Genomic DNA, 25264 nt, shown 5'->3' on the forward strand with positions numbered 1-25264 from the left:
AACACACTGGGAAGCTCAGCAACTGAATGGAAAACATGTTCTTTTAAGCACCCAGACTATTTAAACCGACAGAGTCATCTACATCTAAACAGTTTAAATCATATTATCGCGACATCATGCAGTGTTTTTTGGGGGGGGTTATTCAAATGTGTTAAAACTATAAGTTCTACAAGTGAAATATGTAAACTGATTTGTAACTTGGATATTTCGGTTACAATATTTGTTTCGGACTCTGAGCTGTGTATGAGTGTAGCATGTGCATGTAACTGTGACTGATGCAACAGTGTGGCAGTTGGTGTAGAAAAGTGCTTTTGTGTTTGCAAAGGGGAAAGACCAAAGTCTGAATGATGAGTAACACTTACACTGTGTCATGTGAGGTTTTTACCAGCAGCCCTGCTTACACTCCAGAGGTGTATCATAGGTAGCTTAATTACTGACATTCTGGTGAGATTAGGGTTAAAACAAAAAAACGTTATTATTATGTTTTGATTTATAAAGACACATAAAAGTGGGATACAGTCTGGTATCTGTCTCTGGAGCCACATGCGGCTCTGTAGTCCCTCTCCAGTGGCTCCCTGTGGCTTTGACAAAAAAAATAATCTTAATGGAAATGAATAATGGTCTTTTTTTAAACTTTTTAATTTCCATTTATCATTGTTGTGGGCCTAAAGAAATTCTCACAACTGAAAAATGTGTAGTTTACAAACCAAAGTAACAAAGAAGAAAAAAAAAGGTTTTAACATTTCATCAGCTAAAATGTGCAAAATTTGCATAGCAAAGCTGGCTCTGGAGTTTCTGAAGAAAAAGGAGAATTTAATAGTGCGTGGACAGATTTGTTTTCGTTTTCTGTTAACTCTAAATAGCCCACTGCAGAGTAGCCAGAGTAAAACATATTAATTAATGTTCATTTAGACCTGTTAGTAATGCTGGTTGGCTAATTTATACTTAATAGGCAGCATTACCCTCTTTGTGGTTCAAATGTGTTTTGGACTACTATGGCTGCAGTTGTGATTGACTCTATGATGTCATGGGTATGGCTATGGTAGCTGTACTGTGGTCAGGGATGGAGCACAAAATTCTGGACTCTGTACTGGCATTAGATGGGCCCTTCCTCGCACCCAAAGCTGTTCATTCTAGTATCCTTTGCTATATTTTGACTGCATGGTACAGTAAAAGTTGTACAAAGAATCTTGTATCTAGTACTCTGTACAACTTCAGGTGAGGTCAGCCAACACTAGACGGTGATGTTAAAGCCACTGACTGGACAGAAGGAATTGTCATTTTAATCATTTTTAAATAGCCAAGCTACCAAAATAATGGTGACCGCATTTTTTTTTATTAATTCGACCCAGATTTTTAAAAAAAATTTCAAGAAAGTTGCTGTCATAAACTAGCAAACATACTGTAGGTTGCTACTTAGATGAAGCTAAAGAGAAGCTAGTTGAATCAAACATTAGTGTCTGGTCAGTATGTAGAGAAGGGGGGCATCCGCTGTTTGTCCACTTCATCTTGATATAAGAACTAAGACCGCAACGTACAAGTAAGTGTGGTTATGACACTGCAGGTTTTGAAGGCTTGCTGTAGCTGGTGTGGGTATAACATATGTATGTAAGTGAATGCAGAACTTGAGAAGCAGTTCAGCAGGTACAGTTGGGGCTCACATCCAGAAATATTGCAGAGCAGGTTCAACTGGTGCAGGTTGATGAGGAATTTGTCACTGAAAACACACACAAATAACCAGTGCATCCTAATGGTGTAAATCCTTCCTTCATAAAGTTTACAATGTTCAATTATTATTGAAACCTTTTTCGAAAAGCTGTATGATATTTTGGAGGCTGCAGTTTGTGGTGCTGTTGAATTGTATTGTGTCACATTTACAGGTGTTTCTATCATTTTGTCCACCTCTCAATGCAATACAGTTCAACAGTAACACAAGCTGCAGCCTCCAAAAATGATCATTAAGTGTAAAAATCAGCAAGTTAATTCATTCGTACACCAATGGAGAAAAAAAGAGGAAGGAAATTATTTTTAAGGACAGCTAAAAGAGTGCAGAAAGTGCCAAATATCAAGATCATTTTCAGAAAGTACTCAAGTATTCAAGCTGTTTGTTAAGGGGCAGACTTAAATGCATGAAGGCCTATTGTCACAGTAACTATGTGACGATAGGCCTACATGGATAGTTTTCAGTAGCCTATTGAAGTTTGCTTTTGTAAGTTACACTGTCAAGACAGATCAGAAAATAATCATCAAAATAGTCGCAGCAGTGGCAAAGATATCCTGACTTTAAGTCTCTGCATGAGTCCATGATACACCATTAAAACACTCAGACAAAAGAGACTGACCACCTGGTTTGCCCCTGATTTTGCAGTACTCTTTTAGTAGACGATGTCACCTTGATGATCCAACCAGCTGCTCAACGTTCAGACATTCAGATGAATGCACAACTGCAGTTAGAAGAACTCGCAATTAATTCAGATACTAGATGAATATAGAAGTTTTTACTCACACCTTGCTAAGTTCTGTGAGGCAGTCAATTCCATTAAAAAATGTCCCCAGGGATTAAATCTGACAGATGCTTATAGTCAAATCTCAGTGATATCTGTTCAGACTGTGTGCTGTCACAGGCCATGTGTGTTTAAGTATGATTACTCAGGGACACCTATGGCAAACAGCAGTTATGTGCGAGCAGCCAGCTTTCTGTTTTCAGTTCAGTGCAACCTTTAAGTGTTATACAAAGGTCCCACAATGAGTTACACACTTGACAGATATTATATAGGATATTAAAAATATTCAGTGTTTACATTGCAGATATAACATAGTCTTCAGTAAACTGCATAAAGATGGTGACTGACTGCTCTGGCCTCAGGGGCCAGTCTGTAAGATGTAGGGCGATCTATTGGCAGAAATGGGGTATATTCATAATTTATATGTGTAATTAGTGTATAATCATCTGGAACTAAGAATCATTGTGTTTTGTTAGCTTAGAATGAGCCCTTCATACATCAACCTTGTCCCCTAGAAATAATACTTATATAGATTTTGAAACAGCAAACACTTTTTGAGGGAAATGTAATGGCGAGGAAATGACTTTTTTTTTTTTTAACATAATGACGAAATCTTGCTAATTATCGTACTTGGTAAGTGGCAAAAATGCTGACACTCAGCCAACACATTCTCACAAGTGAAAGTCAGTGGTTACTGGACCCATCCACCACCTGTCCCACTCAGACTTTTCGCACTCTTAACTTATGTTGTTGTCCCACCGCCTTTTCCCCTGACACTGTCAGGCGCCATTACATAATGACGGCAACCAGCTGCGTATCATGCCGACATGAAAGGAGGGCTTTTTTTGTTGGTGACTGAAGCTGGAAGTCACTGCCCAACCACTGATATTTGACGACTGCGGAGTGAGACCAGGTTGCACTGAACGTATCAGTAAAATGTTTACCGAAAACCTATTTCAGTTGTTTTCCACCAAAATATTTCTCAACCTTTTACCAAGATTATTTAATTAAATTAAATTTTTAGAACACAGGGCTGCATGTATATATACTGAGCAAATTCTCTTTTACAGAGCCTGCCATGTTGCACCACTATGTTTCTACAAAAGCCCTGAGCAGACAAACCAAACACTGGCTCTAGATATGGCCTTTTGGGTTTTTATATTGAAGTGATGGCCACTGTGGGTTCTACTACATGCTTGTAAAGGGAGGGGTGAGCAGAGGTGTAGTCAGTTGGTTGCAGTCTGCAGACTCACCACTAGATGCCATTAAATCCTACACACTGCACCTTTAAGAATTACTTCCTAACAAGTTCAGTAGTACTCCAGGTCAGGAGTATTTCTGTGTTACTGCAATCAGCTGCATTTTAAGAGAAAACGTGTTTCAATGATGGATATCTCATTTTGGAATGAAACTCTTTGGCCATAACACACCAGGCAAGTTTTGGTCATATTTCATTTGGATGCGCTGCAAAATGAGACTGGTTCAGTTTCCTGGCAACAAGCTTTTCTGAATGATGCAATAATGTCAAGTCATATTAGTATTCAGCCTCAGCTCCCTTAATTCTACAACGCTAACTCTGGAGCTGCTATAAAATGTGATGTGATATGGCTGCCGTTGTCACGTGGATAAATTACAGTTGCTAGTATCATGTTTATCTACAGTCTGGAAATGACTGCAGTACTCTGCGGACTGGTGTTTGCTTTAACTAGATCCTGTCAATATTTCACAGAGGATAACAGATTTGGTGTGTGCTTATGCAGTAATAGTGCATGTACAAATACTGTTTGTAGCACCTTAATGTTCCAGTGCCAACTTCATGTTTTATTTCCAGCAAGGACAAAGAGACAAATGGCCTCCCTGCCTTTGTGAAATCACACGTGTCATAAACGCGTGGCACTGCTCAGTTTGACAGAGCAGCGTGCTCTGCAAGCCGACTGGTGGAAGCAGTTTAACGGTTTGTCACTTTTGCACATGGTTGGTGCACATTCTTGCATCAGTCACAGAACCAGAATATCCTTGTGTCAAAATACTTATAACACATCAATCATATAATGATATAAAGTCATTGATATTATGGAATGAATACAAATTGTAAACGTTGGATGTTCTTTTTACTTCTCTCGGTGCTACAGTAGTTTTCACCCTTTGCAGCCATACTACTCATATTAACTCACACAGTTTCTGCAAGACATGAAACAAAGCCTGTAAAGGCAGAGGCTTATCTTATCAAGGGCAGTTTTTAAATGCAAATATTGTTCCCCCTAACAGCAGTTTAGCAAATTTCATCTCATTTGTTTTATCACTTGTTAAACTGTTACATAATCAGGCAGGCCAACCCCAAACAGTCTGCTAATCGAGGTAAAAGCAGATGAAAGAAAAACAGTTAAAATAAAATTATATGTCAGCGTGCTTTTTAATGAGTAGAATTGGGTCTCTGGCATATGTTCTAATTTCAAAGTGTATGGAGGGGGGAATTTATTTACAAAGGGTCAAAACTCCAGCATGAGCTGTAGTATAAAGAGTGCACTTAATGTGACCTGATGAAAGCCACAAGCCAAAATGCATTGGACTTACAGTTAAGATGTTTTTGATAAGCGTTGTTCAAAAATGAACACAAATACATGAGTTGAGTAGAAGTGTGCCATACCATGTAGTGGAAATGCAGCAGACGCAACAACCGACTGACTGAGTGAACAGTCAGTTGAAATGCAACAAGAGGAACTAAAGAGGCCAAAACACACCGGCGGTGTCATTGACGCGAGTCAAGTGCCGCCCCCAACACACACAAAAAGCGTCGCGCTGCGGGGCGTCAACCGGATTTCTATTGCACACTCCAGTCCGCCAGGCTGGGAAGTACAAAATAGCGCTTTTTCAAGGGCGGTGACGCTGGAAAGATAGGACAATAGCGTAAAGTACCGCGGCGCGGCACGTAGATGCGCGTCCAGCCGCCGCCGGTGTGTTTTGGCCTTTAGACCACAATGATGCACTAGTTCTTTTAGGTGACAGAAGGACCAGACATTTAGACATTTATTTTTCAAGAGCAATGTGCAGTAGAGTAAGAAACTTTATATTATCTCCAACTTAACAAGCGACTAATTGAATTAGTGCAAAAGACCCAAAACAGCACTAATAGGCTACTGCAGAGTATGAACCTGTACAAAATAGTAGAAGGGAAAGAGAAGCACTGCAGTCCTGGGGAACACAAATGAAATGTGATGTCATGCATTCACAATGACCTAATACCACATGTCACGTGATTAACTTAAAATTAGCCAAAGACAATGATGAGGCTAATTATTTTACAGTTTTTTCCCTTACACTTTAAACCTGGGGATAAAAATGCGTCTTATTTGAGGAAAAAATTACATTAAATAATATAGTTTACGTATTTAAAATACACGAATACAAGCTCTTAAAGTATTTTGTTACGAATCAGATCTTATTTTTTGCTATCCAGCAAAATACAAATAACAAAATACTCAAAAAATCATCAGAAAAATCCTGCATTTAGCATGAACAACAGTGACACTATTATCACCATTAGGTTTATATGGTGAACTTTGCATTTTGAGTCCAATATTCACTGTCATTTTAGCTCAGTTTTGGTCTCCATCAAGTCGTGAGGGAAATATCTCCCTCTTCATTTGCTATATGCTCCACTGTGTTCATCACTATGTTGCTAACTGCTGCTTGGCGCTGAGCAGGTAGTTAACAGTGAATGTTTAGAGTGTGATTTGTTTTGTTTTGTTTTGTTTTTGCTAGAAAAACAGCCATCTGACATTGCTAGTTGCTAGACAGCGGTAAGACTGAACCAAAACAGTAACGTAGCAGCAGAGCAGAAAACCAGAACACTGAGCTGAACTACACTGTAAAGCTCCATGAGGCTAAGGGGAGCCCAGAGGGGACAAACCAAACACTGGGTCTAGATAGGGACATCTGCGTTTTCACATTTTTGCATTTTCGCAACAGCCACTGTAGTAAGAAGCCCTTCCATGGCAAATAGTATCAGAAAAACACACGTTTAAAATACCTGGTCTGCTTGTTTTAGAGAGGAAGAGACCCCTGTTGATAATTTGGCTCTCGCTAAAAAAAATCCTGAATATCTGGATGCGAAATGAGATGAGCACACACAAATTTCAGCTGGTTGCAATCTGTAATCCTCACCGCTAGACGCCACTAAATCTCTCTAAATCTTACACACTGGACCTTAAACTTTCATAATGACATAGTTCAATCACACACCAGAAGACATATTTGTTCAGTATTCTAGTATTGGTCTTTAGAGATATTCTATGAATGGAGAACATGTCTCTGTGGATTCAGAAGATTCATCAGCTCTGTGTTTGTTCCCACTGGGGATGAGCAAGTGGAGATTCTCAGCTGCACTGAAGCAGAAGGACATAAAAAGCTGGCAAACAGGAAATTTAATTGTTCATATGAATGACTGCAGCAGGAAGTTCAGTAATAAGTAGGATGCATTCAGAACAAGAGGACAGAATGAAAGATGAGGACACGCTGATCGACGCACGCGGCACTCAAGCTCATGTTTTGACCAAAATGTCAGGTCATTAAAACTTAATGGGATTTTAATAAGGATGTTGGCAGGGACAGACAGATAGGGAGAGAGAGATGAACGTTCACCTTTAAATACATGTATTAGAAAAAAAGTCCAGTTGCCATGCCAACACTACCATTGCAGGCCCCTGGAGTCCTTGGGGTTATTGAAGGCAGGACATTCAATTACACTGAACTCTGAATGTGACGTGAGTTTATAATAAACAATGCAGACGCTGATGTCATAGTGGAAATTAGCGGGTGCTGGCATATTTCAAAAGGATGTCATTGAAATGTATCTTTAAGAAGGACATTAAAATGGCAAACGTGTTATGAGCTGTTTCTTGTTTAAAAAGAACACATCTGAGAGTCAAGTTTTTGACAGCACACCTTTCAACAACACATTAGAGTAACACATGAGGTTATAAATATACGGTACATACATCATGTGTTTTCACAAGTTAGACATGCAGCTGATGAAAATGAGATGCATAGTACTTGTGCAGTGCCATTTGAATCATAAGAACCATTAACTCATTACCAAGGAACTTCCTGTGTCTCAGGGCCATATTGCACTTTACTGATGTGTATCTGTTGGCCTCTTCCACTTTCTGCTCTACGTTTGCTCAACGGCCTTGCGTAAATAACAGTGACACGACAGCATTAGATTGGTGTTACACCCTTTAATGTGGGTATTTGCTCATAAACTATGCATTAAGAGTAAATTGTGCATGTGTGTCTGAAAGAGAGACAGAGAGAGAGAACTGCAGATAACTGTTTAGGTAGGCAGCCAATTCTGTAAGTCGAACTTTAAAGCTGCATTAATACATTTTTTGTCCGCTCCATGGCTCCAGAACTAGCTGAAAACACAATACAGATATATGATGACAGTGTATTACATACAATAGATGTTGGTCGGCACGCCCCCAGTTTGGAGAAGCAGGCTGGAGTCTGACATGGAAGCTCAGCAGTGTAATGCTGTAGAGGGGTCAGCAACAAAATGTATTTTAGTTTCCTAAATAAAGTCCCACCAAAACAACCAAACAACCAAACAAAAAATATATATATTTAGAATATTTTCACTGCTTTAACTTAATGTCGGAGAGTGATTTCCAACAGAGAAATGAAGCCATTACATCACTCTTTTCAAAGCCAGACTCCATTGAGAAAACAGAGATTTAACATTGCTGAACACAAGAGCTGCTGGTCTACCACTGCCTCCATCAGTTCTTTTGTATGTGTTATTGTGTAACTTTGGTGAGTCCAAACTAATCCTTTTGAATGCCAAAGTCACACAATAACTCAAACTAACTAACCGACCGAAGCAGCAATAGTCCAACAGTTTCTTTGTTCAGCAAGATAAAATTACCGTTTTTGTCAGTGGAGTCTGGCGGCTAAACGAGAGCACAGATGGGGAACTCAAGCCAATAATGGCTTTCCCATCTGAAAGGGCTGTCTGACAAAAAGGTAGAGCAGTGAAAATACACTCAATATAGGTACACTTCAACTGATATTGATTGTTTTAGGTGGCTAAAAAACGTTTTGTTGCTGACCCCTATTCACAGCCTTACATTGCTTGGCTTTTGACTGGCACTCCAGCCTGCTTCTCCAAACTGAGAGCGTGCTGACCGCCATTTACTGTGTGTAATACACTCACCATGGATAGGTATCTTAAACAAGCTCATTTCAAAAAATCCGACCTATCCCTTTAACTTTGCCTTCTTTGTTTTGCCTATCTGGTTTTGACCTTTGCCCGTTCTCACATGATAAAGATTCTGGACCTTCCTTCAAGTTGTGCTTCTGGGTTTCTGTCTGCTCTGTGGCAGCCACTGTTACAGTATGAAAGCTGAGATATGGGCTGGGGAACCATAACGACAAGCTCCAAACATTAAAAGGCTTCATAGAGCTTAAAATATGAGTGCTTATTCTTTGTGGGTTTGTCACTACAACTAAACCTTCACATAACCCAGGCATTTAATCCATAATAAAAAAACTTGACTTGATAATGAATCTCACATAGGTTACACATGTTGTATATTTAACACCTTGAGGAACAGTATATATAATCATTAGATGTGAGATCACGCCCACCAAATTTAATAGTAAGGAAGACAAACAGAAACATACAAGTGACCTGCCTTAGAAGGATGGGTTTAAATAAGCCGGGGTAACTAACTTTGTTTTTTAATGGGGGCCAGATACCTGGAGGCCAGCCGCTTCTCAAATTATTTAGGTTTTTAAAAAGAGAAAAAAATCACATACAAATGAGACAAACCCAATTGTTTCATTTTTCAGAGATAATGTGTTTAAGTTTCCACTGCTCCTGAAAGCTGTGGCCATCGCTGCTGATTTTACGCTTCTGCTACCTTGCAGGAACTGCCTGATGCTTGGTAACTGTTTGTTTGCTTGTTTACTATCACTTCATGAAAACACATTAGTTCCACCTGCATAGGTCCTACTTGGGGCTACAAACTGTGTGACAGTCCTGCCATTGTTAGGTGAAGAGATGATCTTGCATGATTAACCATTATTGTGTGGTGGGCCACATATAGATTTCGAATGACAAGCCGATGGCTGTTTACATTTTTCCCCCCATGGCTGGACTTTGGTAGATGAACTGCCTGCTGTCATTCAAGGATGAGCTCCCCCCAAACTTTCACAAAAAAAAAAAAAAAAACAGACAACAAATATAATTATATATAATCATATTTACCAGGTCATCATTACAAGTTTGATGTAGTCATTAATTACACTGAATAATGAAGGGTTAAAGTTAAAATAGTCTATTAAAAAAAGATGAAACTGCTAGTAGACATAGTTTCTGTGGATTATCTGGTATTAAGGTGGTTTATCTGTTGCATATGATGTCATTAAAATATGTTTCCTGGTCTAACTTTAGCATGATATATTTCTTCAAATACTGTCATTTCCTTATTTTTCAATGTAAAGTTCATGTAATATTATTAGAAGTAATTCTGTTTAACATCATGAAGTGAACCTCAGTGTACTGCCACAATATCCATCCATGGGCCACAAGCACACACTGAAAACTGAGGGGGAAGAACTACTTGCTGAATATTATTGATACAATGGCTTCCCCTAGTGGTGATTACTAGGGAAATCACACAATTGAAATACACCGTACATTACATTACAGTGACTCAAACGCTTAACCTTTAGTGGCCAGAGTTCAGCTCATTGGTGGAAGAAGTACTCAGAGATTTGACTCAAGTGAAAGTGTCAATACCACTGTGTGAAAATACTATGTTACGAGTTAAAGACTCTTTCCCCACTTTTAAGAAAGGCCAGCTACACAGTCTTTACCACAAATCAAAGTTAGCTGTTTATTTCAAACTTGAGAGTTGAGCAATGCCCAAAACAACAAACAGAAGTTCACATGTTCAACCCTTAACTTCCCTAACAAAACAAAAACAAGCTTCTAACCCGAGCTCCTAAAATCCAAAACCAGAGAAAACATGGCAATGCCAAATAACAAGGGCTTCTCACTCCTATGAAGGCTCAGCCTTAGTGATAGAATGAGGAGCACAGACATCCGGAGGGAGTTCAGAGTAGAGCCGCTGTTCCTACGCGCCAAAAGGAATCAGTTGAGGTGCTTCAGGCATCTGATCAGGATGCTTCCTGGGTGCCTCCTGTTAGATGTTTTCCAAGCACTTCCCACTGATACTAGGCCCCAAACAGACCCAGAACATGCTGGAGGGATCACATATCTTGTCTGGCTTGGGAACACCTTGTGATCCCCAAGGAGGAGCTGGAAAGCATTGCTGGGGAGAGGGACATCTGGGGTGCTTTGCTTGGCATGTTGCCCCCACGACCCAGCCCCGGATAAGGAGATGAAAATGGATGGACTTTTACTAAACTGCATTATAATGAGTATTACAAACTGATAGCACTACAAAGTAGTAGACCAGATTCAAACTGGTCAGATGGCTCCTTTACAACTAACAAAGTTACTTAATTGAAACACACCCGCCTCCCTGTGGCAGTACTTACACAACAATCTTATGAAACATACAGACTAGATGCTGGTTTTGTTGGCAGTGGTAGAGATGAAACAGGGGGGAGCTTCTGTCAGCTGGAGTTTAAAAAGACTGCTGTCATCCATTGGACCATCCAGAGCCTGCAATCCCTTCGTGTGGACCAGTCAGCAGGCACCACCTGTTTTCCGTCACTTACTCACAGTCACACACATGCACTGAGGGAAGGAGAGAGAGAGATCTGACATATCACAACCTAAAGAGACAGGCACATCAATACAAAGTGACTCAGGGGTCATTACACCTGCTTTCAAAATGTCACTCAAGTACAAAAGAATTAACAGAATAAATGTACTTTGTTGAATTCCACCACTGGTTAAATTCACAAAACAAACTCACTACTGAAGACATAGAGAGGGAGTCAGCAGGCCACCTCTCGATCAGGGGTGAGCTGGACCGCAGAGTGAAGGCAAAGGGGCCAACAAGTGCTAAACACCTCTGGGAACTCCTTCAAGACTGTTGGAAAACCATTTCAGGTGACTACCTCTTGAAGCTCATGGAGAGAATGCCAAGAGTGTGCAAAGCAGTAATCAGAGCAAAGGGTGGCTATTTTGAAGAAACTAGAATATAAAACATGTTTTCAGTTATTTCACCTTTTTTTGTTAAGTACATAACTCCACATGTGTTCATTCATAGTTTTGATGCCTTCAGTGAGAACCTACAATGTAAATAGTCATGAAAATAAAGAAAACGCATTGAATGAGAAGGTGTGTCCAAACTTTTGGCCTGTACTGTAGTATATGAAAAATAATTAAACATAACAGCTTGTCATGGTAAATGTGGTATCATAGTGTAGTCCCATCTGTTTGTTTCTTATTCAAGAGTGACATGATTTGACTCAATGAACCTGTGTGATCACTGCCCAGATCTTGCACAACAGAAGCTGCTTGTTCCATGGATATCAACTCCAGATCATCTTTTAGCCAACTATCTATAAGAAACTGTATTTTTGAAGCAGTTTCTTGATTTGATATTATTGATACAATGGTGCCCCCTAGTGGTGAATAATAAGGACCTCACTCTATTGAAACATACTGTAGGCTACATTTCAGACTGCATTTTTACTTAAGTAAAGTAATGATTCGATAGTGTAAAAATACTAAATTAATCTACACACAACTGGCTCTCTTCAACATCTACCGCATCTGGCTGGACAGGCTGTGACATCACTGAACAGAGAGGGTGCACAGAGCAGCTCCTTTCATCAACAGACCATTTCTTCTTCCCATCATGTGTGATTCAGCAGTGGAATGTCTTCTGTTTAACTTTTTTGTTTTTATTTTTGCATGACTGAGAGAGCCAAGCAGGAATTTATATGTCATTTTTATATATATGGAAAAACAAATCAGATCAAATCAAATCAAATCAAATCAAATCAAATCAAAGGAGCATAGTTATATAACACACTTGAAGAGGGATATTTATGACTATGAAACCTTAAAGGAATAAACTATTCCTTCAAAGCATCATACCAAAATGATTCCATAACCAACAGTGATTCTCAGCAAGATTACTCAGAAGCTTCCACTCTATTTGAAAAAGGGCTCTTTCCATATGTACAGTAAAAAAGTCGTCCATTTTATCCAGCTGAAAATGGTATATTTTCCTTGATGTCAGCTCTCATGGAAGATGCTATTGCAAAATGGCTGCAGTGCTAATATCATCCACCAAATAAACTAGATAACATATTACAACAAACGCTGGTTAATAGCAGTCTGTTGAAATAGGATTGTCCCTATGTAAATAAAAAATAATACAAATACTATATTTGTAAATGACTTAATAGATGCTAACAGTAAGATTATGATCTTCCATATGGTCCAGTATGTACACCACCGGAATATAATAAAATAACTGTATCAATAACCAACGTTTAGAAAAATGCCATAGCTAAAAAAGACATTAACTAGTATGCTGCCCATATACTAGAGACCAGTCATGGATGATTGGAAGTAAAATTAATTTAAAAAAAAAAAAAAAAAATATATATATATATATATATATATATATATACATAATATGTTAATTGAGACAAAGTCCAGAGGTGGCTAATGATCCACAATGATAAATACACATTTAACTTAAAAACAGTAATTTTAGGGGACTTGAGTAGCAGCAAATCAGAGATTATTGTTTAGCATACCATTTATGATAAAACCGAAAATAACCACACAGCTTAACCTTTCAGAATTCAAAACGTATCTTAAAACACCGTATATGATTAAAAAAAAAAAAGATTAGTGTCTAAAAGAAAACTACAAACCCTAAGATTACTTAAAGGATGGGAACGACTAAACCTTGGGTAAGGATGGGAATAGACAGCCCCAATTTGGTACTGACCCTGTGCCCACTGGATCAGATTTGGCCCTGTCGGGACCATATTATGCTGATGAAGAATTACTTATCACATATTTATATGACTATTCCCCATGCTGTTACTTGTTTTGCCCATTCACCTACCTCTATTAACGCACATTTGTGTGTGTGTGTGTGTGTGTGTGTGTGTGTGTGTGTGTGTGCGTTTGTGTGTGTGTCAGCATGTGTTTGCCCATTTTATGTATTGCATCATTTGTGGAGATGTGTGTATGTGTGTCTATGTATTGTATATGTGCATATGTTATGGTACTTGTTTGGAAGAATTGGTTAACATGCTAATGGTGAGTCATGACTGTGTGACCCCCAGATATGTATGATATGTATATGTGCACTGTGCTGTGTGTTGCTATATGTTGTTTATGTGTTATTTGTCTTAGTAAAAAAAAACACACAAAAAACGATGATGTTAGTGATGACAGACTATGATGACAGTTTTCCTGCTTATCAGATTTATATATTTATTTGCAGCTGTAATATAATACCCGCTGTCACACACAAGAAAAACACACCCAACAGCAAACACAGTAAGGATATGCGGCATGCCTTTATTGATATGAAACAGTATTTACAGCTAACTTAACAGTCAGTGATTTCACAGATCGGAAAGAGAGAATGTGCTCGGCAGTGTGGATAAGAGATGGGTGTGGGAATGGAAACAAAGCAGTGTGCGAAGAAAAGAAGGCGGTGATCACTAATCCAGTGGCACCGGCAGGTCCTGGTGGTTGTTCACCTCTAGATGGTAGTGATTGATCTCAGGCTGTTCACTGTTGAGCTCAGCGTACTCAACTGAGCCCTGCTGACACACAAAGCAGAGCCATTAAACACTGTCGTAGCTGATTCATTTATTACCTGATCGTTAAACACAAAGCAGTTAAGACTAAAGTACACATCAGTGCCATTGCTTAGTATGAGTATTACTGTGATATTTAAAACCATTGCAGGATGAGGTTATAAAATCTATTTTGTGGCCTCTGGTAATATGTTAGCTAAACAATTACTCCTGCATGACTTCAGATCTGATTTTAAACTGTGTTTTCATCCATCTCCCTAACCACCTAAGTGCTAATCCCTATTTTTACTGGAGCAAAACCCAGTAACACACTCCCAGAGGAGGCTCTGTTTTCCCCATAATACAAACTTCAGATTGTCTACTGAACATGAGTTTCCTGAGGAGTAGACAAACCATAATAAGACTACTGTCAGGCCAAACTGCGTTATCTGCCATCAAGAAGATACCCTGATGAAAGAATCAACTGTTTTTAGATCATGATGTCACATCCTTAGCTTATTATTTCACATTCCTCTCTTTAGCCGCCTCCAACACCATGTAGGGCCAAACAGTGCGGTGAGGAGCAGCGGTGATTAAGGCATGCTGGGGGACAGTGTGCTGGCTGAGATGGGCTTGGAGGTAATTTGACTGGACCAGGGCGCTGATGTGATCGAGTGATAGGGAAGGAAGCCCCAGCCCAAATGCCTTTGTTCTTGTCTGGAAACTTTGACAGCCGTTTCCCTCTCATTCTGGATTAACGGTCTGCAAAGGATCGCTGTGAGCAAGAGGCAGCCGGTGCAGAGACACAGCAATGATTTCAGTCATTTACAAGGAACATACATGAGTAATGCTACTGTATAAACATCATTAAATAAGTCATTGTTCAATATAATGGTGAAGAACAGTTGTGGGACCACTTTACATGTGTGACTTAACAGTAAATTAAGTTTGGTCAAACTCACTTACCATATGAGCTTAGTTATAGATGTAATGTAATGGAAGTAAATGGAGGGTTTAAAACACTTTAGCATTATGACATTTATCCATAATCAGTGAGACTGTACTGTATACAGGTGTTATGTAAAAACAAACTAATAAACTAAGCTAATAGTTGTCACCATGGAACATCCCAAGCTGATTACTTACATTAAGACAACTGTTTTATTGTATGACAATTTTTCTGAAACTGTATCTTTGAATACGCAAATGATATATCATCTAATAAAATATATGCTAATTTGCACATATTTCCAAAACAGAAATCTGATCACTGGATAAAGCTAGGTTCATATATTCTTTTTGTTGCCCTGTTATAGTGAAAGATTTTTACTGAGGGCTTTATGGATGTCTCTTTTTATCACTCCATAAAGCAGAAAGTACTGTCAACACTCTTTAAAAAAAAAAACAAAAAAAACAAAAAAAACAAAACAAAAAAACCCAAAACATTTTCACCAACTTTTTATGTGAAAAGTTGGGGCAGCAGTAGTTCAGTCCATAGGGACTTGTGTTGGGAACCAGAAGGTCCCTGGCTCAAGATCCCATCCAGACCAAACAGTGTGGACTGGCAGCCAGAGAGGCGCCAGCCCACCCCCTGGGCACCTGTGCACATGTGTGTATTTCAGGCCTGTGCGTATATGACAAGAGTGAAAAAATTGAATTTCCCCTTTGGGTTTGATAAAGTATATCTTCTTCTTCTAAAATATTCTTTAACTCAGGCTATGGATGATATATGAACAAACCCCTCTGCAAACCTTCCGAATATAGAGAGGAATAAAATTGGAAAGTTTGGTATATTTAAGTGCTTCTGAAGAGGAAATTTCTGGCTCAGAGTTTGAGATTAAAAAAAAACTAATTTTAAGAAAACAGCCATTAAAGATATGCACTGTAAAATTCCACACACGTTTAGACAAAAACTAAGACACTAGGGTAAAAACTAATTAACAGCATCACAATGAAACTTCCCCAGTTGGTATCATACATTAGGACAACTGTTTTATTGTATGACAATTTTTCTGAAACTGTATGTTTAAATATGCAAATGATGTATTATCTAACAAAATATATGCTAATTTGCACATATTTCCAAAACAGAAATCTGATCATTGGATAAATCAGGTTTAAAATTCTTGTTTCATGTTGTTTCCATATTAGAGTCAAAGGTTTTTACAGAGGGGATTTAGAGTATCACTTGTGAAGTGTCAACAGCCATAAAAAAAAATCCATTTCACCATGTTTATAGGAATACAATCTTGTATAAATCAGGCTATGGATGACATATGAATAAACAGCTCTGTACAAACCTTCAGAATATAGGGAGGCTTTTGCTGTATTTAAGTGCTACTGAAGTACAGATTTCTGGCTCAGATTAAATCCATTTTGAGAAAATGATATGTATTGTAAAATTCCATATATTTTTAGACTCAAAATTAGATATTACAGATGAATAGGGTAAAAACTTTAATTAATAAATATCTCAATGAAACCCCAGTTGATTACTCACATTAGAACAATTATTTTTTGTATTACAAAAATGTTTTGTTGTATTTAATTATGCACATGAGGCACTGTCTAATATAATATGCACTTCTTGTATAAATTCCAGAACAGAAATGTGAACCAAAATAAACACCTATAAACACATCTTTTTTTTTTTGAGGGGGTGGGCATTTTCTTTTCACTAGTTTGGAGGAAGACTAAAAACTAGCCCAAAATCTTTAGAATTGACTTGCAAAATCCGCCTGGCCACACCCAGTTGGCGAAGTGCAGGTGCACTGCGCCCCCGCCTCGCCCGGCCTGCGAAACTAGAGCCCATTATGATGATCTGTTCTGTACGACATCTATTGCACGTCTGTCCGTCTTGGAAGAGGGATCCCTCCTCAGTTGCTCTTCCTGAGGTTTCTACCATTTTTTTCCCCATTAAAGTTTTTCTGGGGGGAGTTTTTCCTTATCCGCTGTGAGGGTCCTAAGGACGGAGGGATGTCGTATGCTGTAAAGCTCTGTGAGGCAAATTGTGATTTGTGATATTGGGCTTTATAAATAAAACTGAAATGAACTGAACTAAATTGAGCTGAGTTTGAGATATCACTACAGTAGATATGAGATCGTTTTTTGTTTTTTTGTTTTTTACTTAATCATTCATAAAGAGTCAATGAGAAAAGTCACAGCGGCCATCTACAACATGTAAGGCAGATCTGACATGTGAACTGTTTTAATAGAAACTCTAAGAGATTGAAATCAAGTGTCTTCAAGAAATCCTGTTTATTATGAATATCAAATAAAGTATGTGAACTTTTGATTTTGTTTTTTGAAAAAATAAAACTGCAATAAAACTGCCTACAATTGTGTAACTATAATATATATATATATATATATATATATACACATACAGCATATGAATTATATATGTAGTGTAAACAGGCTTCAAGTTTTAGTCAAACAAAAAGAAAATAAAGATATATAATGATAATTATAAGAAGAACTTGTTTGATTGTGCAGCTGATTACTCACATAGTCAAGATGGTCAGCAGCACCTAAAGGAAAAAACATCACAGATTAAATGTGTGTTGGGTGTGTATCCTGCTCACTCACTTGCTCACCTCAGAGTTATTCATTAGTCATATGACAGTTACGACGACGTAGCTGAGCTTGCTGACTCACTTGTTCTTCCTCTGTAGAAGCCCTTTGTTTCAGCCATAGACTGTATTCATCATGACATGTCCCTGTCATCTGATTCAGTATTTAAAATATTCCCTTACAGATGCTTCTATCCACAGTTTGGGATTATTTTGTCACTCTTGAACAGGAAACATTAGGACTCCAATGGACTGCTTGATAGACACATCCAGCAACTGGCTGCTGTTTTAATAACAGGAAGTTCCTGCCAGCAGTAACAGGATATGGTCACAGTTCTGTAGCAGGCTTGGGTAAACTTTCTTTCCAAATATCTGTCTCTTTAGCTGGCAAATGCTCCGCTTTGTTACCTAGCTAGTTGCTAACTATATGGGCAGGTAGTGGACGGTGGGTTTATCAGCTGCCTGCTATGGTGACAAACGAGGCTGATGAAAGAAGTGTGAGTGAACCAAGACAGTAAAGTTATGGGCTGGAAATCCAAAACAATAAATTGGAAGAAGCTAAAAGGCTTCGCAGGGCTGTAGGGAAATGCAGAGATGGTGATGATTTCGGTTTGTCACTATGAGCAGCCCCTTTCACAATTGCACTTGATCATTTACTCCATTGTTGATATAAAAACAGTCATCAGTGCAGCTTTTAACATGTTAAACTCACCATGTGGAGAGTTTTGGAGCTCGCTGTACACTGTGTCTGTGCCTTTTCTCAGGGGGACTGTTAATGTAAGAAGCAACACATTAGTGTGACTAAACAGCAAAAGACAAAGTTTGGCAGATACTGTCTGTTTGATTTATCATTAGCAGAAATCTAAAAGAAGGCGGGTTGTGTCACACTCTGTAACTGCCATCTTCCATGCCTGTTGGGACCTTGAGCACGGGACCATAACGAAGAAGGAGCCAGTATCAGCAACCAGCCTGGCAATTAGCTCAGCCCTTCCTGTTTATAACTTCTGTGGTGATTCTGGAAATCCCAGCAGTTCACCTCGCAGTTACAGCAACTTGGAGATGTATTAATTATGGGTAATTAGGCCCCTCCCAGGAAGTGTTGGTCTGTATTATCGACTGTAAAGGAATGTGGGCAAAATAGAGAAAAATGGTTTTGGCGGGGAGATTTCATACAGATGGACAGACAGTTATAAAAATAATAGAGTTTGGAGGGTAAGAAACAAAACAGGCAGAAAAAAGACAGGCTGGGAGATGGACTCAGAACAATTTTGTGTGTGTGTGTGTGTGTGTAATGTGTTTACCTCTGGCAGGATCCACTGGCCGGGGATGCACCACTTCAGTGTACTCCACATCAGGCTCGTTTGACCCCATGCTGCTCTCCTCGTCGCTGGCTGCAACGAAATACATGAACGTTGTAAACATGCTAAGCCCTCTACATGACTTCATAAACCATTATAATAAGGGTACTGTTTTCTTTAGCATGTAAGTTCATTGTTGACCTTGAAAATGGACATATTGACAAAACAATCCCAATTTGAGGTGCACTTACTGGCCTTTTCTGAAGCTTTCAACCGTACCATTCATTCAAAAATGAAAACCAAATCATTCAAAAACATGTAATCTCTTTCCGCTGCTATGCTGATGACACCCAGCTCTATCTTCCCCTCAAACCAAACGACCAATCCAAACTCACCAATATCTTCAACTGCATCAGTGAAATAAAGTCCTGGATGGCAGTAAACTTCCTTCGACTAAATGAAGCTAAATCCGAAATCATTCTCTTTGGCCCCTCTGACAACATCAACCTGATATCCAACAGTGTTGGCAACCTGTCCACTCTTATCAAACCTCATGTCAAAAACTTCTGTGTCATTTTCGATTCTGCACCCACGTTTGATCAACAGGTCAACTCAGTAGTCAAAGCCAGTTTTTTCCAACTTTGCACCATCTCAAAAATCAAACCATTCCTCAGTTTCAAGGACCTAGAAAAAAATCATCCATGCTTTCATTTCCACCTGCTTGGACTACTGCAACTCTCTTTACACTGGAATTAATCAGTCATCTCTCTCCTGTTAACATTTAGTACAAAACGCTGCAGCCAGACTTTTGACAGGTACCCGAAAGAGAGACCACATCACCCCTGTCCTAGCCTCTCTCCACTGGCTGCCAGTGCAGTACCGTATTGATTTTAAACCTCTTTTATTCACATACAGAGCCCTGAATGGAGTGGCCCCCTCCTACATGACAGAACTTTTAACCCCATACTCCACCTCCAGATCCCTCAGGTCGGCTGACCTAGGGCTTTTAACATTCCCCCCTCTGTCAGACTTGCCCCCTCCATTGACTCTTTTAAATCAAGGCTAAAAACGTTCCTTTTTACTAAAGCTTTAGTGTCCTCCTGATGTTGCCTTTGTGTTTATTTGTGCTTTGATCTATGTTGGTTGCTGTTTTTAAATGTGCTTTATAAATAAATTTGGCTTGACATACTGTGCGGTTCCCAACTGGTCCAGCCGCTGGTCCAGATTTCTCCTTAGTCATTAGTTCAAGGTCCACACAGTTTAATACATTAAGCGTCATGCTTGCATTTGGCCATGTCATCGAGCTAGTTTGCTGTCGTCTGTCAAGTAGCTGTCATTTGGCCACTCTCTCTCAACAGCTGGAAACGGCACTTAAAAATAAAACCTCTGCACCAGAAATTCACTGTACTTAAAAATAAAGTGTGTTTTTTCCAAACTTGAAATGTTAGCAACTCACTTGCGTTCTATTCAGAATATGCCCACGACCCACTTTTGGAACACAACCCACCAGTTGGAAACCACTGCTGTAGATAACTAGATAACTATTTTTTGAGGCGCAAGCAACAGACATCCCACTTATCCCACTATAAGAATGGTTTGTTTAGCCTCATTCAGTGAGTATAGCTGCCAGTCTGTGTAGACTTGAATCCGATTCAGTCACTTCTCATTTACTTAGAGTAGCAGGCAGCGTGAGCAGTACCATACAATAACAGCGAGAGGCAGGTGGGGAAAGTTGGGGATTTATGAATATGCAGACATTCAACAATTTGACCTGGTACATCACAGATACTAAAACGACTCGTTCAAAAGTTTGTTTGTTCATTTCTGCCCATCGCTATTTTTAAGAGGTAGAGTTTACCCTCCATAACTGGTTCAGGAAGTTATTACACTTAAAGTGAGATATGTCACTTTTTAAAAAAAACAAATGAAATGACACATTCTGCATCTTACAAATGGAAAGTTAAATTCATAAGCTCATTTTAATACAATACATTCAGACAGTTTGCTGCTAGCCTTACTTGGTCTGATATGTCCAGTGGCTAATGTTAGTTAATGTTAGCACACCTTAGGTAGATATATTGCTGTGCAACTGAAATTAGTGAGTCAGTTTGTTGACATTATGACTGCAACTTTTACACTACATTTTAGTATTTACCATTAGCCCAAATGTGGACGTTGTTGCCACAGTGGCTGCTGTTCAGTTAAAGTTACATGGTAGGCTTTAAAGGTCCAATGTGTAGAATTTAGCGACAGCTAGCAGTCAAACTTTCCCATGTGCAAAGTGTGTAGGAGAGCGAAAATGTAAATGGCCCTTATTAGAACCAGTTTCGGTTTGTCACTTCTGGGCTACTGTATAAACAGCATGGTAGACTCTGTGAAAGAGGACCCTGTCCGTAAACAGCCCATTCTAAGGTAACAAAAACATAATTCTTAGTTTCAGGTAATTACCCACAAATGAAAACATTGTTATGAAAATGATATATTTAATTTCTATCCCCCTAAATTCTAAACACTGGACCTTTGAGAAAAAAAGTTAAAGTGAGGCTCAATTCTTAGTAAGTTCACCATGTTACATATACGTGCTTTCACTGAACTTGACAAGCCCAGCTCACCTGCTTCAGGTGGTCGCTCGCTCCACACACTGACTGCTGCGTTGTCAACCCTCACTGTGAAACACACAGACACACATCAGGTCATAAGAAGGGCTGCCAAACCCAGATTTTAATTACACTGTAAAAATTCTGCACTAATTAGAATAAAGACATTTACCGTAATGGGTACAGGTAACAGGTTTACAGTAAAATGACACGTTACGGAGCCACCTGTATAAGAATCACCTGACATCTAGTAGTTGTGTCTTATTCTTACAGGAACTTTTGAGTAAAAACACATATTCACTTTCATGCCGAGAGTTTTATTGTAAGATTGATACCACTCTTTAGTCTATTTGCTAAATATGAAGCTACTGCCAGCAACCAGTTAGCTTAGCTTAACATTAGGACTGGAAACAACCCAACTCTGTACAATGTCAACTTTGATAATATGTTTTATCTTGTTTGTTTGATCCATACATAAAACAAAGTGTAAAAATTTAAAGCTGTGGTTTTAAGGGGGGGTCACTTCATAGTCAGGTCATTCTTCTCAAGTAACTCTCAACAAGCAACTACACATATTTCCCAAAATGTCCAACTATTTTTATATTACCAAAAGTCTGAGATCAAGATTATAATCTGTGTTTAAAGCAATAACGACGAGATGAGATACACATCCCTACAATTTGGCCTGCGGCTTTGTTGCTTCTAAAATAAAACCAGTAACAAAGGAGCAGATTTCAAGTCTTCATCTGGTACATACAGATTTCTCCCACTGCCTTGTGCACAATAGGCTGTTAATTCAGCAGCGGCTGCACAATAAGTTCTGGCTAAAACAACTTCCCATTGCAACTTCCCAGTTGGTAATGTAATCTCACACACAACTTGAGCAAGGCTTATGTGATTAATTTCCTCCACCTGCTGCTTGCATTCAAACTTGCCTGGTTTGAAACATAATAAGCCCCACCCTCCCTTACACCACCAGTTTTATCAACACTGAACCCCCGCACAACTTGCTCTTTGCCAACATAGGAAGTTTTTTGCAGGCTCTATTGTTTCAACTTTACAAGGAAGTCTCTGGTGTGTGTTCTGTTTTAGGAAATGAATCAACCTCATGTTATGCTGGTATTCTTGGGCCTGTGCTTAGACACATACTGTAATGGAAAGCTTAATTCAGGCATGATCATAACAAACATGTTCTTTGACTTAACATTTTGTGCAGTATAAGACTTTTTAAGCATATAAAGTTAGCCTCAGATACAATAACTGAAGCAAAATGAATGGTTCTGACACACTTCTAAATAAAACCAACATCTTTATTCTACAAGTGTCTCTTCCAATCAGTCAAGGGATCAACCAAAAATATACACACACATTTCCTGTGATGGTGATAAAATGTATATACAAATCAATCCGTCCCCAAACCCATTTAAAGGAACAGTGTGTAAGACTTAGGGGGGATTTAGCAGCATTTAGCAGTGAGGATTGCAGATTACAACCAGCTGAAACTTCTCCTGCATAAAATTCCTACAGTGTTCCTTATTCAGTAGGTTTTTACCAAGAGCCAAATTATCTTCAGAGGTCGCTTCTTCTCCAAAACAAACAGACCCGATGATTGAAACAGGTAAAAAACAGTGAATAAAGCAGTTTCATTTTACAAATCAGTGTGTCTTGGGTGCTGTTTGGCACAGCACCTTTTCCTCTGATAACTTAAGATCTAGATGTTAGGGAAGTTTTTACTTGATTAAGTGATTATCATGGACAAGGACCCACTCCCTATGTCAATATAAATGGCTCATTCTCAGGCAATGAAACAACAATTTTTAGTTTAAGGAGATTTTACACTAAAGAAAACATACCTATTATATTACATTTCTGCCAATATATCCCCCAAAATCCTAAACACTGGGCCTTAAAACATGCACATCAGACAAACAGAGCAGTTGTAACAATAAAGGACATGGAATCACACAGACATGGTGATGGAAGAAACAAAAGGACAAAGACAATAATGTTAAGTATAAAATCAAAGGTCATCTAGATTGCAGGAGGAGGGGAGAGGGAGCAGCGGGCCCTGATGAGGAAACTCATCAGTGAAGAAAATGTCCAAATCCTACAACACTTGACATCACAAGCAGGATTACTGTCTCTTCTGTTCCTTTCCATTCTTGCTCTCAAAGTCCTTTCTTTGAACTTCCTTTTCTTTAAAAGTTAAAAAAAAAAATCAAATTCAAGTCCTGCCGATTGTGGGGCATCTCTACACTGTGGCTGGGATACTGTAGCTGCTCCTGTTGCTGATGTCAACGGGAAGCGACGCCATGCTATCTCGCGCCCCATTGGTCACTCTCCCCTCCTTGCCATCATAGAGTGGCGCTGCGTCTGGAAGAAGATGATAATGGGTGCTCTAAGCAGTTTGCAACAATTGACAATCACTGCCATGTACTATGATTTAACTACTTAAGCAGCTTCTTCCTGCATAAACACAGCATGTACCTCAGAGGGTTCACTTCCTACAAAAACTGCATTCTAACAACATCCTACTTTTCCTGCCTCTGCAAAGACATACTTAGACACAAACACACTGTACATGCAAACAGTCAGAGAAAGATGAAGACAATACACTCAAACATACACATGTTGTATGTGCACATCAACTTGATCAGGAAATCTATAACTGAAAGCAAAATAGATGGTTCTATAAACAGAGGTAGCCGGGTCACCACAACATGGGCCCTGCATGCATATTAGAACATGGATGATGGGATGAGTTGCTGTGGCTACAACAGGAAACATGCTATGAATTTTGAGGCGAGAGAAATGACTCATGGCTGTTAAGATGATGACTAATGAGGACAGTCAGTGGTATACAGATGAATAGTAAAACCGAGCTACCTGTGGCTGCGTTATAAACCTCTGTGTCGTGGGTTAGATTCACTGTTAAAGAGTCATCTGATTTAGGGCTCGAAGGCTTTCTGAGAGATGGTGAAAATAAAGTCAGCTCGGGCGGCAATGAAGTCAAGGAAAAATCTACTAAATGCCAAAATTATCTAAAGTATTAAAACCATATGCAATAAAGTCTGCTACATGCTAATAATGCACTTCAATAACCATACTGGTGGTCCTTAAGTTTGGGAGTTTTTGTACTTTTTATGTATTCCTTCACTTTAATTCTGCCAAACATCTCTTTTTATTAAACAGATAACAAACCTCTACCAGTGACAGAGGTGGGACTTGTAACTTGTTTTGCAAGTTACAAGTAAGTCTCCAGTCTTTGCAGTCAAGTCCTGAGTCAAGTCCAAAACCAAGACAGGCAAGTCACGAATCAAGTCCAAAGTCCTAAACTTTGAATTCCAAGTCCTCAGCAAGTCATAATTTGCTCTTACCAAATGTAACACCATTTTAACAGCAGAGAATGTATTAAATTTACATTCATTCAACATATATGGCTCTCCCACAACTTATAGATAACATCACCACAGCATTGGATAATAATACATTTGCAACTGGCATACTCTTGGACTTTTCAAAAGTGTTTGATATGGTAA

The 25264-nt window shown here is 39.0% G+C and overlaps 1 protein-coding gene across 10 annotated transcripts in view; it reads right to left on the reverse strand.

Annotated features, from left to right (window-relative positions):
• Positions 1-14009: 14009 nt before the first annotated feature.
• pecam1b (platelet and endothelial cell adhesion molecule 1b) overlaps positions 14010-25264 on the reverse strand; it is a 31702-nt gene continuing 20447 nt past the window's right edge. For 3 of the 10 annotated variants that reach the window (XM_049571499.1, XM_049571501.1, XM_049571502.1), the window contains one exon: positions 23015-24098. In XM_049571499.1, coding sequence (XP_049427456.1) covers positions 23977-24098 — 122 coding nt within the window. In that variant the 3' untranslated portion in view covers positions 23015-23976. Of the gene's footprint in view, positions 14283-17765; positions 17789-18542; positions 18947-19131; positions 19222-21740; positions 21795-23014; positions 24099-24611; positions 24692-25264 lie in introns of those variants that run through there. The other 7 variants (XM_049571495.1, XR_007448932.1, XM_049571496.1 and 4 more) reach the window with 7 other exon arrangements.

This window comes from Epinephelus fuscoguttatus, linkage group LG3, assembly GCF_011397635.1.
Source record: "Epinephelus fuscoguttatus linkage group LG3, E.fuscoguttatus.final_Chr_v1".
Classification (NCBI taxonomy): domain Eukaryota; kingdom Metazoa; phylum Chordata; class Actinopteri; order Perciformes; family Serranidae; genus Epinephelus; species Epinephelus fuscoguttatus.